Below are 15,772 nucleotides of genomic sequence, written 5' to 3'. Positions count from 1 at the left end.
CAAAAAACCAAACAATTTCTTGCCCTAGTGATCTCTCTCTACGTATGCTCTTCTCCCTTTCAATACTACATGCTAGTACTTATCCCTCAGTAAATTAGTTAAAATGTACTCCTCCCCCAACATCCCCACACCCAGCATTATAGTTCTATTGAACCTTCCTCAAGCATCCAGTTCCGTGCAATTCAACCAGCACCAAGAACCTAAAGCTCACTCCACTGCACTCTTTCTCTCCAACCACACAGCCACCTGTACTAGCGTGTTTTTTATGGTGTTTACTCCATAAAGATTTTTCAGTCTAAGAGTCTTCAGAATGTTTGTCAGGAACAAATTCTTCAGGTGCTGATAAGCTGAAGCTCTTCCTTGTCACAGCAAGTCTTCAATGAAAATTGATGACAGTACTAATTGGGTTAGGGTACATGGCCTTGCAAGGAATGAACAATCAAAAATGGAGGGGGTTGGATCAACTGCCATGGTGTAATTCTTTTGTATTATAAAAATGGGGGTTGGGGACAAAACTAAATAATATTGCAACAAAACTACAGGCAGGTCTGATCAACCTGTGTAGATAGGCAAGTTGCATCCAGAATTGAAGTTAGAACTAATTACATGAGAATTGAAGGTACAGTTAGCTAAGAGTTAAAAGTTATGCAACATTGTTAGAGTACAAAAGCATGACCAACTTCTAAAGTTTGGAAGTGGTGTACAATGTAAATATGCTACCATGTCAAGTGCTTAGCACATGCAACACAATAAATCTCTACCCCACACATTAAGCCACAAGTGTGTTTACTTTTGGATTGAAAAGCTTCCACTACATAGTTTACAACACAAAACCAATTATCCTCATATCTCCAAGTTTCTGTTGGTATCTAATGCCAACCTGCAAAGACTTATCTTGAAAATTTTAAAGTATAGCAACCTTTGGATCATAAACCCATGATAAATGAAAAGCAAAAAAAACGGCAAGTGTTGGAAATTTAAAATAAACTTCAAAAATGCTATCAACTTTTCATTTAGCTCTCAATGGGAGGTCATTGACTTGAAATGTTAACTATTTCTCTCTTCAAAGATGCTGCCTGACCTGCTGAGTATCTCCAAATTTTTGTATTTCCTATTATGATAAGTTTGCTTTCATGCCCATTCCATGAATTACACTTTCCACTCATTATCAACCTTCCATTAGTAATTACCTGGACATAAGAGGCACATCCTGCTTCATTACATCTATAACATTGTCTAGAGCATCAAATAAATTTTGTCTAAAATTGATCAAATTAAAACCATTCTTGAGCTTGTGGCTACAAGCTAATCAAATTGGAAGCAAGGCAGCAGCAAGATTGAAAGCTTCTGCTGTTTCTGGTATATGATCTTCTTTATGTATCTATGCCACCTGACATTGTGGCTTCAAAGGCTTTGGGGGTAAAATTGTATAAGTACCATCAGAAGGCATCAGTATGCATTTGGACTGCCTACGTGGTTACACAAATGTGTGTATGCTATGTCCTGCAGCTCAGCCTGGTCTCCAGTTGCCTTGGAGCAAGGCCTTGCTTTCAAGACCACTGACAGGTGGTGTACAATGGCCACCCCACTTTAAGAGAATGCCTCAAGACAGTATTAGAAGTCAGCTTCAACCCAGAGGTACTGCCTTCTATGATAACATGGGTACTGCATCAAAAGCTAATTCCACTGCCCCATCATCTCTTAATTTAAAAATGTTAGTTTCACTATGAACTATGCCAACAAGCTGAGTAAACCTCTTGCAACATCTTTCCTTCTGCCCACCCAGATGTCATCAGCATGAAGCACTCCAAAATATTTCACTTATTAGAAGGAGGAAGTCAGGCTGCGGAAACATGACATAGATTTCTTCAAGATTCAAAACCACGCCTATGTTTCCAATAATTGATATACATAGAAAATATATAAGAAATATTTGGTTCTGGTTTTGACTTTTTTTTTTCTTCCTTAACTTCTAATTCTCAACTCTGATAGCTTTCTGATATCTTACCCCTACATCGTGCCTTGGATGAGCAGTAATGTCTTTCAATTCCATTCAACATTGGCAAGACCAAAATTATCCTGTTTGATTCCTCTGGGGGGCTGAGATGCTATTAAACTTTCAGCAACCTGACCCCCAGTTCAACCTACTCTTAAACATGGGGACCTCCTTTATCTACTTTGGCAACATTGCCCATGTCCATCCACTAATGACTTACTGATAGAGGAAGTACTATCCCTGATGAGTCACCTCCATTAATGATTACTCTAGCACAGTACTTGTTCCACTACGTTCTGTCCTTCACAATTTTGAATCACCATTCTGAAATCTGTCCTTCTGAATCACAAGTCATTCAACACCAACTCCTCCACCCCATCACACTTATCCTTGCTAGATATCAATATATTCTCAACATTACTCATTTCAAAATCTTTGCTTCTTGTATCAATCTGTTTATGGTTTTACCGTTTCCCTACATCTGTAATCTTCTCCATGTCCCAGTATCCATTCATCATTTGGACCCTGTTATAAAGCACTTCCAAGCTCAAATGTACCTCACTCACTTCTAGATTCCAGAAATGTTTTCTTTTCCAAATCCTTGTTTTGCTGCCTCTCTCCACTTCCAAAGACTACATAGAGTCACTGGATACTACTGCTCCCATTCTAATCCTTGCCTTAACAAGATCTAGTAACATGCAAGCTCACTGGGTTGCATTTGAAATTAAAAGCATCTTGTACATGATGGCTTTGCCTGAAAAATACACCATGCCTTAATTTCATGCCTAAAACAGCAGGCAAAAGAGTGAAAGAGAACAAGGTCATGTCTCACTGGTGCTCAGACCCATCAGCCAAAGAGTAAAGTCAATAATTAGCAGGCATTCCAAGTTAAGTAATTTACAATTATACTCAAGTTTTACATTACACTTAAAGGGGAAAACAAAAAAAATTAAACAAAAGAAGTTTTGTCCCTCCAAATGTAGAGCTTGGTTTCTTCTCTTACCAGTGATGGTCCCCGTCTCTTTTTGATCCACATTCATGGGTTTATTTTCTGGCATTACTTATCCAAAGGCATCTTGGAAAACTCCCTCTTGTAAGGACCCCCTGCCATCCAAACAGCTCGAATAAACAGACTAGATGATTCAATGCATGAGGAGGATTACGCATATCATCCCATATAATATTTAGTATTGCTGAGCGGATTTGCATTTAAAGTCCGTTGTAGATCACATCTCATTCAGTGAAGATGAAATGACGGAAAATATTAAAAGCTGGGCTGGCGACTTGCAAAAGAATCAAGTAGAGGGAATGCTCACAATGCTCTGTTCTTCGAATGCAACCTGTAGCAAAAACAAAACACAAATTGCACTTAGCACAAATCCCTTGAACTCTCCTGGCATCAACATTGTTAGCAGTGAAGCCAGTGAAGTTAAACTTTTATAATTTCAGGTGGATAATATCAAGAGGACATGATACCTTACAGTACAATCTCAAGTGAGTATGTGTGACATCAGAATTACATTGCAGAAAAGACCAGAAGGAACTGTTACTTTTGTAACAATAATCCCACCACACAATTACATTTAGGAGTAAATCGTGCAAAGGCTGTAAAATGGAAGAGGCCAAGCTAAGAAGAGGTTTTTGCCTTTACGTTATTATACATGCAGAGCTCAACTCCTGTTTTTACCTTGGAGATAAAAGACAACAAGAAACATTGTGAGGATGAACAAACTAACAGTAGCACCATGACAATGGGCCCATTCAAGTTTGGGGAGTGGAGTCATGAGTGAGAGTATTGAAGGCTGTGTTACCTGTTTGGTGCCAGGTTTAAGGACATCTCTTTTCTGGAGGGGCACTTAGAGGCGAAAGAGAAAAATCTAGCTGTTGTGGTCCACGTCGGTACCAATATATAGTGGGATTAAGAAAGTGACTCCACTGAGAAAGTATTGGTATATTATTGTTACTTGTACCAAGGTACAGTGAAAAACTTGTCTTGCATACCGATCGTACAGGTCAATTCATTACACAGTGCAGTTACATTGAGTTAGTACAAAGTGCATTGAGGTAGTACAGGTAAAAACAGTAACAGTACAATATGATGAGTAGGATCCAAATTTTTAAAAAAGTTGATAACCTCCAAAGTATCTTAACTGTATGCAAATTGGTAAAGACAAAATTAAAAGTTCCATATCTGAATGTATGCGGCATGCACAAAATGATATAAACAAATTGAACACACAAGTGGGAATGATTTGATAGCCATTACAAAGTTGTGATTGCAAGATGACCATGGTTGGGACCTAGATAAAAATCAAAAACCACAGATGCTGGAAATCTTAAAAACAGAAAATGCTGGAAACACTCAGGAGGTCTGGCAATATTAGTGGAAAGAGAAACAGTTAACATTTCAGGTTGAAGACCCTTCCTCAGACAACACTTTCTCTTTCCACATACGCTGCTTGGCCTGCTAAGTGTTGTTTCGAGCATTTTCTATTTTTGTCTGAGAACTAAATAATCTGGGACACTTAACACCTTGATAATATAGGAAGAAAGAAAAAAGAGGCGAGTTATATCTGTCAAAGGATGAGATCACTGCAATAGTGAGAAATGATCTTGTCTCAGAAGGTCAAGATGCAGAATCAATTTGAAGGAGGAAAGAAAAAGCAAGAGAAGGAAGTCAATGGTGGTAATCTCTAGGTAATAATTACATAGGAACAAAGGCAGAACTAATTTAAAAATATTGGGAAATGAGATTGAAAGATGGCTGAAAAATATTGCATATTAATGAGATATTTCACGGATATTTTGTATTGAGTAGTTCCGACACTTCCGCCAATGATATTGGCTCTTGCCCAAAAGCCCAACATTTGCGCATGCACTCATGCACATACAAATCAAAAAGTTTCTCAACAAAATATACAGAGGATAAGTCCTTGCCAAATTTGCTTTTCAGGACTAACAGTATCTTTGATAGCACTTTGCCTATTATACAACTATTAATAAACCTTACACAAGTGTAATAGGCACTCATGTGCTGGGATTGGATTAATTTACTGCTAAAATGTCAGACGTAAAACAAGGTTCACCCTATCTCTCCCAGAATATGTATCCTTTGGTGTATCAGATGGCAGTAGACAGGAAATAAGGTAGAGGCTATTTTGCAACAGTCACTTTTAGAATGAAGTATCTATTTAAACAGCTTATATGAGGCAGTGCAATCACAAATAAGGATCAAAATGCTATCAGTTTCCAGCAAAAATGAGACCATTTACCCAGAAAAAATGCAATAAACTGAGGATAGATTCATGATGCAAGTTGTGTGTAAATTCAATCTGAGTCACTTACAGCAGTCACTGATTAACAGTAGTGTCATTATGCAAGCTTTTATTTTTATATAAACAAGCAGTCTTCTACTCTGCTTGTGTTATGGTTAAACAGATGGGCCGTTGCAGCAGCTGCAAATCCCTTTCTGCCAGTTCCCTGACTTCATTTCCTGAACTACCTACACCACAGCAACATTACAACGCACTAGGAACTGATCTCAAGAGTCAATGAGCTTATAGAACTTTTAATTATTTCACTGAAGGACCAAGAGCATGGTGCAGTCCTTCACTGAAATAATTAAAGTTCTAAGCTCACTGACTCAGTCCTCTGGTCAATTCTCCCCGACTTCTGGAGCAGGACAGATGCTATTTATAACATCTGTAATTATAAGGGAAAGATGAACAGAAGATGTTACTTTTGTATTTGTTTAGGCAATGATTCATGACCATGTTTCATGAATCAAGTAGATAGATCCCTTGGTGCTGCTTTGTGAATGAACTCATAGTAAAAATTCTGCCACACATGCACCAGATTTGCAGAGATGTGCATTATCTTAGTTGAAAGATGCCAGGCCACAATAAATAAATTTGAATAAGTTAATACTATGCACATGTTACCATTAATGATTTCAATTTTGTTTAACTGAAAGCGGATGCACCTTTTGACTAAAGACTTATTCCCCCATAACCAAGGATTCCATATATATCCAATTGTTAACACAAATGCAAATCAAATCTAAACATTTCAAACACAACAGAAATAAAAATGAAAAATTCAAGTCTCAAATGGCTTGTGGTGATGAAAAACAAATGATGAAATTTGCAAATAATGGAAAACTTGAAAGCACTGTAAACACCAGAAAAAGCACTTTAAGAGGACTGACAAACAGATGGGTAGACATGGGAGAGATGAAATTCTACACAAAAAAGTAAAAGAGATTACATCTTGATAGGGATGTACAAGGAAAGATAATACAAGGGAAATGGCACAATTTTAAAAAGGAATGCTAAAAGTTTAAGCACCAACTTCTGCAGATGGCAGAACAACAGTTAATAAAGCATATGGGATCTTGAACTTTGTAAACAGAGGCAAAGAATACAAAAGACAGGAAGTTATGCTAAACCTAAATAAAACATTACGAAGAAAATCAAAATATGCAGTTAACATAGAGTCAGAGTCTTACAGCATGGAAACAGTCCCTTCAGCCCAACTCGTCCATACTGTCTGTGTTGCCCAGCAAGCTAGTCCCATCTGGCCGTGTTTGGCCCATAGCCCTCTAAACTTCTCTTATACACGTACATATCGAGATGGCTTTTAAACATTTCTAATGTGCCTCCTCAACCACTATTTCTGGCAGCTCATTCTAAATATGCACCAACCTTTGCGTGAAGATTATAAATTTATTTTCAAACTAACAAAGGATAGGACACCCTACACGTCATTGACAGAGCAAGTTGCACTTAATGGAATATCGTAACAACCCATAAACAAGCCTGAAATGCATTCATTGCTACCCACCTATGTGAAGATTGTTAATATTAAAAATAAACAGCTATTTCTAATCCAGAGAAAGACCTTAAATGTGTTCAAAGTTAAACTTGTACATTCCAGCTTCACACTCGTACTTGGCCACATTATTCTAGGACCACACTCGAGTACAATGTACAAACTCAAGGCTCTGTCTCCTTTCTAAGGTGGATGCAAAAGTAAAATCTTGCTGCACCAAAAAAGAAACAGGGAAGCCTTCTTTCTGTCCTTAATAATCAGGCAATCTTCAATTAACAGCTTTGAAATTCTAATTTATTATTTATCTCATTTCCTTTAACAAGAACTTGCTCTGACATGCTGTTTGAGACATTCAGAGAAAGTGAAGAATTACACAAATGCAAGTTTACCCTTCTGTATTTAGCTATGAACCAGCAGCGGCAACTGATCTAACTGGTGTTCATGTCAAAGGCATGCTTTATCCCCCACTTATGTACTAGACAGCTTGGAAGTAGGAAAAACTAGTTAATGGTAGGGTCTAACTCAGTTAACCATATTGTACCATATCTGAAAATGGGTTTCAAAATATTATGTGTAATTGATCAGCTATTTTTAATGTGCAAAAGAACCCAGGTAAACTGTCATTGTAGAATGCCTGCCCAGCAAGTGAAAGTGCAACAAGTTTATGCTGTGTCCAGATGCACTTGTTCAATAGATCCATTGCCCACAATCATGCACTCAAGCTCCACGATCATTAAATTCTGCTCTTGTTCTCAATTGTAATAAGGTCAGATGAACTCCCAAGAACTTTATTCTAAGTGCCTTCCCCAGGTTTTCAAAGGTACCAGCAGGGTACTTTGGGCTGATGCCACCAGCAACGTCAGAGGCCAGTGTCAGTTTCTGGTGCACTGAACCAAAAGTCTGACTGCTTTCTAACAGACTGAAAAGATGTCCCTGCACTACATTTTAGATCAAAGCCCCAAGGGAAGGGTCAATTTTTCTGCTAGTGCTGCTCTGTAACCAGCTATTAGGTTGTACTGACTAACAAGGACAAAGTTCCTTGGTTTATCTCCACAAGGCAACTCCCTAACCCTTCTATCAAAATAATCATAAATTTGCCTTCAAGCTCCAACTAGTTATTGTGCATTTTCTTTAAAATCACTGCTACAGGAGTAGCAGTTTACAGCCACTGTAATCACACTTAAAGTATTTGTAGAAACACTCCATAACAGCCCTTGGATAAACACTTTGACCTGTGAAATTTTGGATAAGGATGTGAGATTATCACCACAAGTACAAAATACTCAGGATTACAAACAGCTGCACAGGATTTTAACACTCATCCCATAGTCAGGCAATCACATATTCCAATTACTCATTTGGACAATGTAAAAATAGAAGACTGCACTTACAAAAAGTGAAAAGCAGCCAGATTTGTACAAGTGTGGGGTGAGGACTTTTATCAGATCAATCTGCCAATGTAATGGTCTGCATCCTTGGTGATTGCCTGTTTTTCTCCCCCCTCTCTTTTCAGGCTGCTGTTCCACTTTGCTAGACCCTCCTGTATGCACGCCAAGGCAGTATTTCTTCACCTTGTAAATGTTACTGCAGCAACTTAATCTGCTTTACCTTTAAGCACTCTTTCTCATGTATGTGTACAATTCCCACCCACCCAGCACTGTGACATTTTAAAGACAACTTTTGTTTTAAAAAGGAGATTCAGGGGAGGGTTACACCCAAAAAGCTGACAACTGAATTCCTTGAGCGTTACTACATTTTCTATTTCTAAACATTTCATCCGGTTATTTCATAGCTTCCAATGGCAGGGTAACTTGAATTCCATTTATAATTTTAGCAGATAGTAGAATGGAAACTGCCAGGGAGAAGAACTGACTCAGCTTTTTCCTTATGGAAAATGAAGGGTATAACATGTTTTCGAGATTTATTCATTGACAACTGTTTTTTATCTTTCGAACAGTTGTCTAATAAACACAATCTGCCTAGATCACATTTTTTTCGATATTTACAGATTAGAAATTTTTTAAAAGTTACTTTACCTTCTTTTCTGACACCATATAAAATTGAAATTACGGAAAAAATTTTAGGTTTTAATCCTTATCAGAAGGGCCTGATAGCAATAATTTATGACCGGATTATTCAAATACATTGAGGAACTTGATAAAATTAAGAATGAATGGGAAAGAGAACTCCAGACACTTTTACCTACAGATACATGGAAGAAGATTCTTCAGTTAGTTAATACATCTTCTATGTGTGCTAGACACTCTTTGATACAGTTTAAGGTGGTTCACAGGACCCATATATCCAAGGACAAGTCAGCCTATTTTTATCTTCATATAAATCCTATATGTGACAGATGTAATTCGAAGGTGGCTTCCCTGACACGTGTTTTGGTCCTGTCCCCTTTTGGAAAAATATTGGAAAGATATTTTTAACATTATTTCATCTGTATTGAATGTTGATTTACAACCTCATCCTATTTCTGCAATTTTTGGGTTACCAACGATGGAATCTTGCCATTTGTCTGCTTCTGCTTGTCGTATGATCGCCTTTGTCACATTAATGGCCAAGCGATCCATTTTGTTCAAATGGAAGGATCCAATGCCTCCCACCACTTTTCAGTGGTTTTCTCAAACTATAGCATGTTTAAACTTAGAAAAAATTAGGAGTCGTACTGTTGATCCTTCGCTTAAATTTGAGGAAGTTTGAAGTCCATTCATTCAATATTTTCATATGATATAAGCTGAACTTTTTCAGATCCCTCTCAATAACCCTTGAATGCAGAGGAGTGGAGTTGACGACATAGTAATGTTTCTTTTTCTTTTTAATTGAAGAAATATCAGTCCAGTTTTTTTTTGAAATTTTTGGGTTTTTTTGGTTTATTATCAATTTTTTTTTGATTTGGGGGTTCTTCTTTCATATAACTAAATTTTATTTCTTTTCAATCTTTCCTTTTGTATTTGTTCACTTAATAAGAGGGCGGAAGGTCGAGATTACTTTTTTACTCCTTGTGATTATATATTTTAACTGTTATGATTGCTATCCTGATCTCTTTGCACCATATGTATAATTACTAATTTTTTTTTTAAATTTTAAATTTTATTTACAGCGTGGTAACAGGCCCTTCCGGCCCAACGAGTCCACGCCACCCATTTTAAACCCAAATTAACCTACCCGTACATCTTTGCAATGTGGGAGGAAACCGGAGCACCCGGAGGAAACCCATGCAGACACGGGAGAATGTACAAACTCCTTACAGACAGTGATGGGAATCGAACCCCAATCGCTGGCACTGTAATAGCGTTGCGCTAACCGCTACACTACCGTGCTGCCAATGTTATACATGTTATTTTGTACTAATTTGAAAATTAATAAAAAGATCAAAAAAGAAAAGGAAACTGCCAGGGAGATTGAACCACAGGTTGCAAAAGGGAGAATGAGCCATAGAGTGTAAATTAATGCATGAACATTTTTGATTCACTGCGAAAAAAGGATATTTGCCAAGTTACGTAAAAATTGGCAATAATAACATGTGGGAATGGAGTAGAATGTAGATTTTGTTTTGGTGCAGTTGTGGCGACTCACCTTACTGGTATCGAACCGGTTCCCGAGATCGTGAGCGTCGGAGGCCCCAACCCAAGATGGCGCAGGGCCCTCCTCCTCCTCCATCGTTGGGCTAGGAAAGCCCGTGCGCTGGAAGGTCAGGTGACCCGCGCATGACGTCAGTGCAGGAACTGAAGCGCAGGAGGAGTTCGAGAATAAAAGGCGCACCACGCCCCTGTCGAGCATTTGGCTTCTGACTCCAAGCAACCGACTGTGTCTTTATTTTACAGTAGTGCAGCTAGCCGCTACATTGGTGACCCCGACAGGCCCAAACGTTTTTGGACCCACGATGTCTGCACAGCAAGAGGACGGGCAGTAGCCCTTACACTGCCCACCTTTTGGACCCTCCGGCCATGCGTCCGGTTCGACCAGGCCAAGGCCCAGTTCCAGATTCGCCAGATCACCAGGACAACACCAAGTACTACTACGTGGTGAGCGCCCTTGACCAAGACACCACCGCCCAGGTCAAGGACTTCATCCAGGCGCCCCCGGAGGAAGAGAAGTATGACAAGTTCAAGACCCTCCTTTTTGAGACTTTCGGCCTTTCCTGACGCAAACGGGCCTCCCGCCTCCTCCACCTTCATGGGTTGGGTGACAGACCCCCCTCTGCGCTCATGAACGAGATGTTGGCCCTGGCAGACGGCCACAAACCCTGCCTGATGTTTGAGCAGGCCTTTCTGGAGCAGTTACCCGACGACATCCACCTGCTCCTGGCGGATGCCGATTTCAGCAACCCCCGGAAGGTGGCTGCCCATGCTGATGTCTTTTGGCAGGAAGAGGAGAGCGGGGCGTCTGTCGAGCACGTTGCCACGCCACATACCCAGCAGCCCAGACCCGGCAATCGACCGCAATCCACCCACCACCAGGTCTGAGACACCGACCAACCAATGGTATTTCTAAAACCAGCGGTGGGGTGCAGACACCCGCAGGTGCCGGCCACCATGCAGGTTTCCGGGAAACACCAGGGCCAGCCGCCGCTGATAGCTATGGCGGCTGGCCACCCAGATAGCCTCTTGCATGTGTGGGACAGGCGTTCTGGCCGTCGTTCCCTGGTAGATACCGGAGCCGAGGTCAGCGTCATGCCTCCCAACAGCCACGAGACTCGCAACCGCACACCAGGACCCGCCCTCAGAGCCGCTAACGGCAGCGCCATCTGGACCTTTGGCACCCGTTTGGTGCAACTCCAGTTTGGCACCAGCAACTTTACCTGGAAATTCACCCTGGCCGCCATGGTGCAACCACTCCTCAGGGCAGATTTCCTTCACGCCAACAGTCTGCTGGTTGACCTGCGGGGTAAGCGTTTGGTACATGCCAGGACCTTCCAAACATTCTCGTTGGGTGAGGCTAAGCTACCGGCCCCACACCTCAACTCCGTCACCATGTCGACCAATGAGTTTATGAGCGTCCTGGCAGAGTTCCTGTCTGTACTAACGCCCCAGTTCTCCACCACCTTGCCCAAGCACTGTGTCCAGCATCACATCCCCACCCAGGGCCCACCCCTCCACGCCCACGCCTGATGGCTACCCCTGGACAAGCTCCGCCTCGCTAAGGAAGAATTTAAGAAGATGGAGGAGTTGGGGGATCATCGGCAGATCGGACAGCCCATGGGCCTCTCTGCTACACATGGTTCCCAAGGCAGCCGGAGGCTGGCAACCCTGCGGTGATTACCGACGCCTGAACGACATAACTACCCCGGACCGCATATTCACAATTTCGCTGCCAACCTGCATCGGCGGTCCATTTCTTCCCCCCCAAGGTCAACCTCGTCCGCGGCAACCACCAGATCCCGGTGCATCCGGACGACATTCCAAAGACGGCGCTGATCACATCTTTCGGCCTCTTTGAATTCGTCCGGATGCCCTTTGGCCTCAAGAACGCTGCTCAGTCCTTCCAACGACTGATGGACGCAGTCGGGCGCAACCTTGACTTCGTCTTCGTATACCTCGACGACATCTTGATCGCCAGCAGCAGCCGCCAGGAACATCTCACGCACCTCCGCCAATTCTGTTCTCGCCCGAGGGATTTCGGCCTGACCATCAACCTCACCAAATGCCAGTTCGGGCTCGAGACAAATGCTTTCCTGGGCCATCGGATCAACAAACACGGCGCCTCGCCCCTGCCTGCAAAGGTCGATGCCATCCGCCACTTCGCCAGACCCACTTCTGCCAAGGGCCTGCAGGAATTTCTCGGTATGGTAAACTTTTATCACCAGTTCATACCATCTGCGGCCCGCATCATGCGCCCGTTGTTCGCTCCCCAGGAGGAAGCAAGGACATTGTTTGGTCAGAGGAGACTGACACCGCGTTTGTCAAAACCAAACAGGCCTTGGCGTACGTGGTCATGTTGGTGCATCCTCGTACGGATGTCCCGACTGCCCTCATGGTCGACGCCTCCAGCACAGCGGTCGGAGGCGTTCTAGAGCAGCTCATTGAAGGGAGTTGGCAACCGCTGGCGTTCTTCAGCAAACACCTTCGACCACCAGAGCTCAAATATAGCGCCTTCAACCGTGAGCTGTTAGCGTTGTACCTGGCCATCAAACACTTCTGATATTTCTTGGAGGGCAGGCCGTTTACAGCTTTCACCGACCACAAGCTGTTGACCTTTGCTTTCGGCAAAGTCTCAGATCCCTGGGCAGCGTGGCAGCAGCGGCACTTGTCGTACATCTCGGAGCATACCACTGACGTCCGCCATCTGTCCGGGAAAAAGAATGTGGTCGCGGATGCACTTTCACGGCCCACCATCCAAGTTTTGTCCCGGGGGTGGATTTCAGCGCCTTGGCGGAGGCACAACAAACGGACATGGAGATGCCCAGCTATCGCACCGCAGTCTCAGGCCTGCAACTGCAAGACCTACTGGTAGGCCCCGGTGAGCGCACCCTGCTCTGCGATATCTCTACCTGTAAACCCCACCCCATCGTTCCAGCTGCCTGGCGTCGACGGGTGTTTGATTCCGTCCACGGCCTGGCACACCCATCCATCCAGACTATGGCCCGGATGGTGTCCAACAAGTTCGTCTGGCATGGCCTGCGTAAACAGGTTTCCGAATGGGCCCGCTCCTGTGCACACTGCCAAACCTCGAAAGTACAGCAGCATGTCAAGGCCCCTCTGCAGGATTTTCAACCTGCCCGTCAGAGGTTCGATCATATTCATGTCGACCTTGTCGGTCCCCTCCCAGTCTCCCGAAGAGCGCTGTACCTCCTCACGATTGTCGACCGCTTTACCTCCTGGCCCGAAGCCATCCCCCTTGCAGACACCTCCACCCAGTCCTGCACACGGGCCCTTTTGTCCACTTGGGTGGCCCGTTTCGGTGTCCCGGCCCATATCACCTCAGACAGGGGAGCTCAATTCACCTCCGGCCTGTGGTCTGCCATCGCCGACTTATGGGGTTCCCAGATCCACCTCACCACCGCCTATCATCTGCAATCCAATGGGCTGGTAGAGAGATTCCATCAACACCTGAAATTGGCACTCATGGCCTGCCTTAAGGGGCCCAACTGGGTGGATGAACTCTCCTGGGTCCTGCTGGGGATACTTACCGGGCCAAAAGAGGACCTGCATGCCTTGTCCACGGAGATGGTCTACGGAATGCCCTTGGTCGTCCAGGGCAAGTTCCTACCAGCCCCTCGAGGGCCAGAGGAAGAACCTGCTGCACCATCCAACCAGCTGCGCGAGCAGCTTGGCAATCTGGCCCCGATACCCACCTCACGACACGGACAGGCTCCGACCCGTATGCCGACGCCCCTCCGAGACTGTAAGTTTGTCTTTGTCAAGAGGGGTCCGCACCAAACACCGCTGCAGCGGCCGTACGATGGGCCATTCCAGGTCGTCAAGAACAATGGGTCTATGTTAGTGCTGGACATTGGGGGGCACAATTGACCAGCTGAAGCTGGCTCATTTAGATCTGGACCAACTGGTAGTGGTCCAGCGAGCACGACGCAGGTGCAGGCCACCCAAGTCATAGTTTATTTAATTCTGGGTTTTGCGACGGTATCGCCGGTTCTGGGGGAGGGGTTATGTGGTGACTCACTTTACCGGTATCGAACCAGCTCCCGAGATCGCGAGCGTCGTCGGAGGCCCCAACCCAAGATGGCACGGGGCCCTCCTCCTTCTCCACCGTTGGGCTAGGAAAGCCCATGCGCGGGAAGGTCAGGTGACCCGCGCGTGATGTCAGCACGGGAACTGAAGTGCAGGAGGAGCTCGGGAAGAAAAGGCGCACTGCGCCCCTGTCGAGCATTCAGCTTCTGACTCCAAGCAACCGACTGTGTCTTTATCTTACAGTAGCATAGCTAGCCACTACACAGCATGTTTTCTTTGTCAGTTTGAATTCTGCTTCTCACCATCCAGTTAACAATGACAGAATCAAATAGCACAGATGGAGGAGATGCAATCCATCATGCCTGTGCAAATTCTTTGCAAGATGGTTCCCATTATCACCTTCCTTCCTTGTCAGAGTCCAGCACTGGTAGCTTCTGTGTTCCTGTTTATCACCTTCTTGGCTGTCTCCTGGCTTCATCTGCCCCTTTTTTTGTTTGCCTCCATCTATCATCCACCTGCTTGTCTCCCACCTCCACCCCTCCCCTTCCTCCACCTAGCTTGATCTGCCCATCATCCTTCACCTCCTCTTTGATCCAACAATGACCCAGTGGCCCTAACACACCACTTCCCCCTCGCCTCTTTACAATGGTTATCTTCCCTCTCCACCCTTAGTCCTGATGCAGGATTTTGAACCAAAACATCAACAATTTCTCCACCCCTCACAGATGCTGCTTGACCCGCGAGTTCCTCCAGCAGGTTGCTTGTTGCTCCAGATACCAGTATCTGCGGCCTCTTGCATCTATTTTGAAACAGCTGTCTAGTTACTGTACTGCCATTCCTTGTTCTTTCCCTGTTGCCCTGCAAATTTCTCCTTTTCAAGAATATTTTCAATTGAAGCCACCTATTCACTTCAAGTTTATAAAGTCAACTAAAAAGAACGCACGTTTTGGTTAACTCTGTGCAATTCATGATATGACTGACTGGAGTAAATTAGGATATGAAATAAACTTACATTTCAATAACAATTTGCATGTCCTTAAAATATTCCGAAGTAATATATTAGCTGTAATTAGGAGCAACTTTGAAGTACGATCACTATTGAAAAGGAGGAAACATGGCAACATATACACAACTGCAAATTCGAAATCTGGATAATAGATAACATTTTATGAAACATGTTGATTGCCCACGTAAATATTGACGGGGATAAGAGACATGAACATTTTTTGGAAATAGAGCCATGTGATCTTTTTACCTTTAATGTTCATCTCAGAGAACAGATATAGCAGTTTAATGTCTCACGCTCCCC

The 15,772-nt window shown here is 43.5% G+C and overlaps 1 protein-coding gene across 6 annotated transcripts in view; it reads right to left on the bottom strand.

Annotated features, from left to right (window-relative positions):
* LOC127571287 (trafficking kinesin-binding protein 2-like) overlaps positions 1–15,772 on the bottom strand; it is a 101,780-nt gene that overhangs the window by 68,531 nt on the left and 17,477 nt on the right. For all 6 annotated transcript variants that reach the window (XM_052017580.1, XM_052017567.1, XM_052017575.1 and 3 more), the window contains one exon: positions 3,000–3,336. In XM_052017580.1, the coding sequence (XP_051873540.1) occupies positions 3,000–3,054 (55 nt within the window). In that variant the 5' untranslated portion in view covers positions 3,055–3,336. The remainder of the gene's footprint in view (positions 1–2,999; positions 3,337–15,772) is intronic.

The sequence above is a fragment of the Pristis pectinata genome, chromosome 1 (assembly GCF_009764475.1).
Source record: "Pristis pectinata isolate sPriPec2 chromosome 1, sPriPec2.1.pri, whole genome shotgun sequence".
In the NCBI taxonomy this organism is placed as follows: Eukaryota; Metazoa; Chordata; class Chondrichthyes; order Rhinopristiformes; family Pristidae; genus Pristis; species Pristis pectinata.
This window is presented reverse-complemented; position numbering and strand designations above follow the sequence as displayed.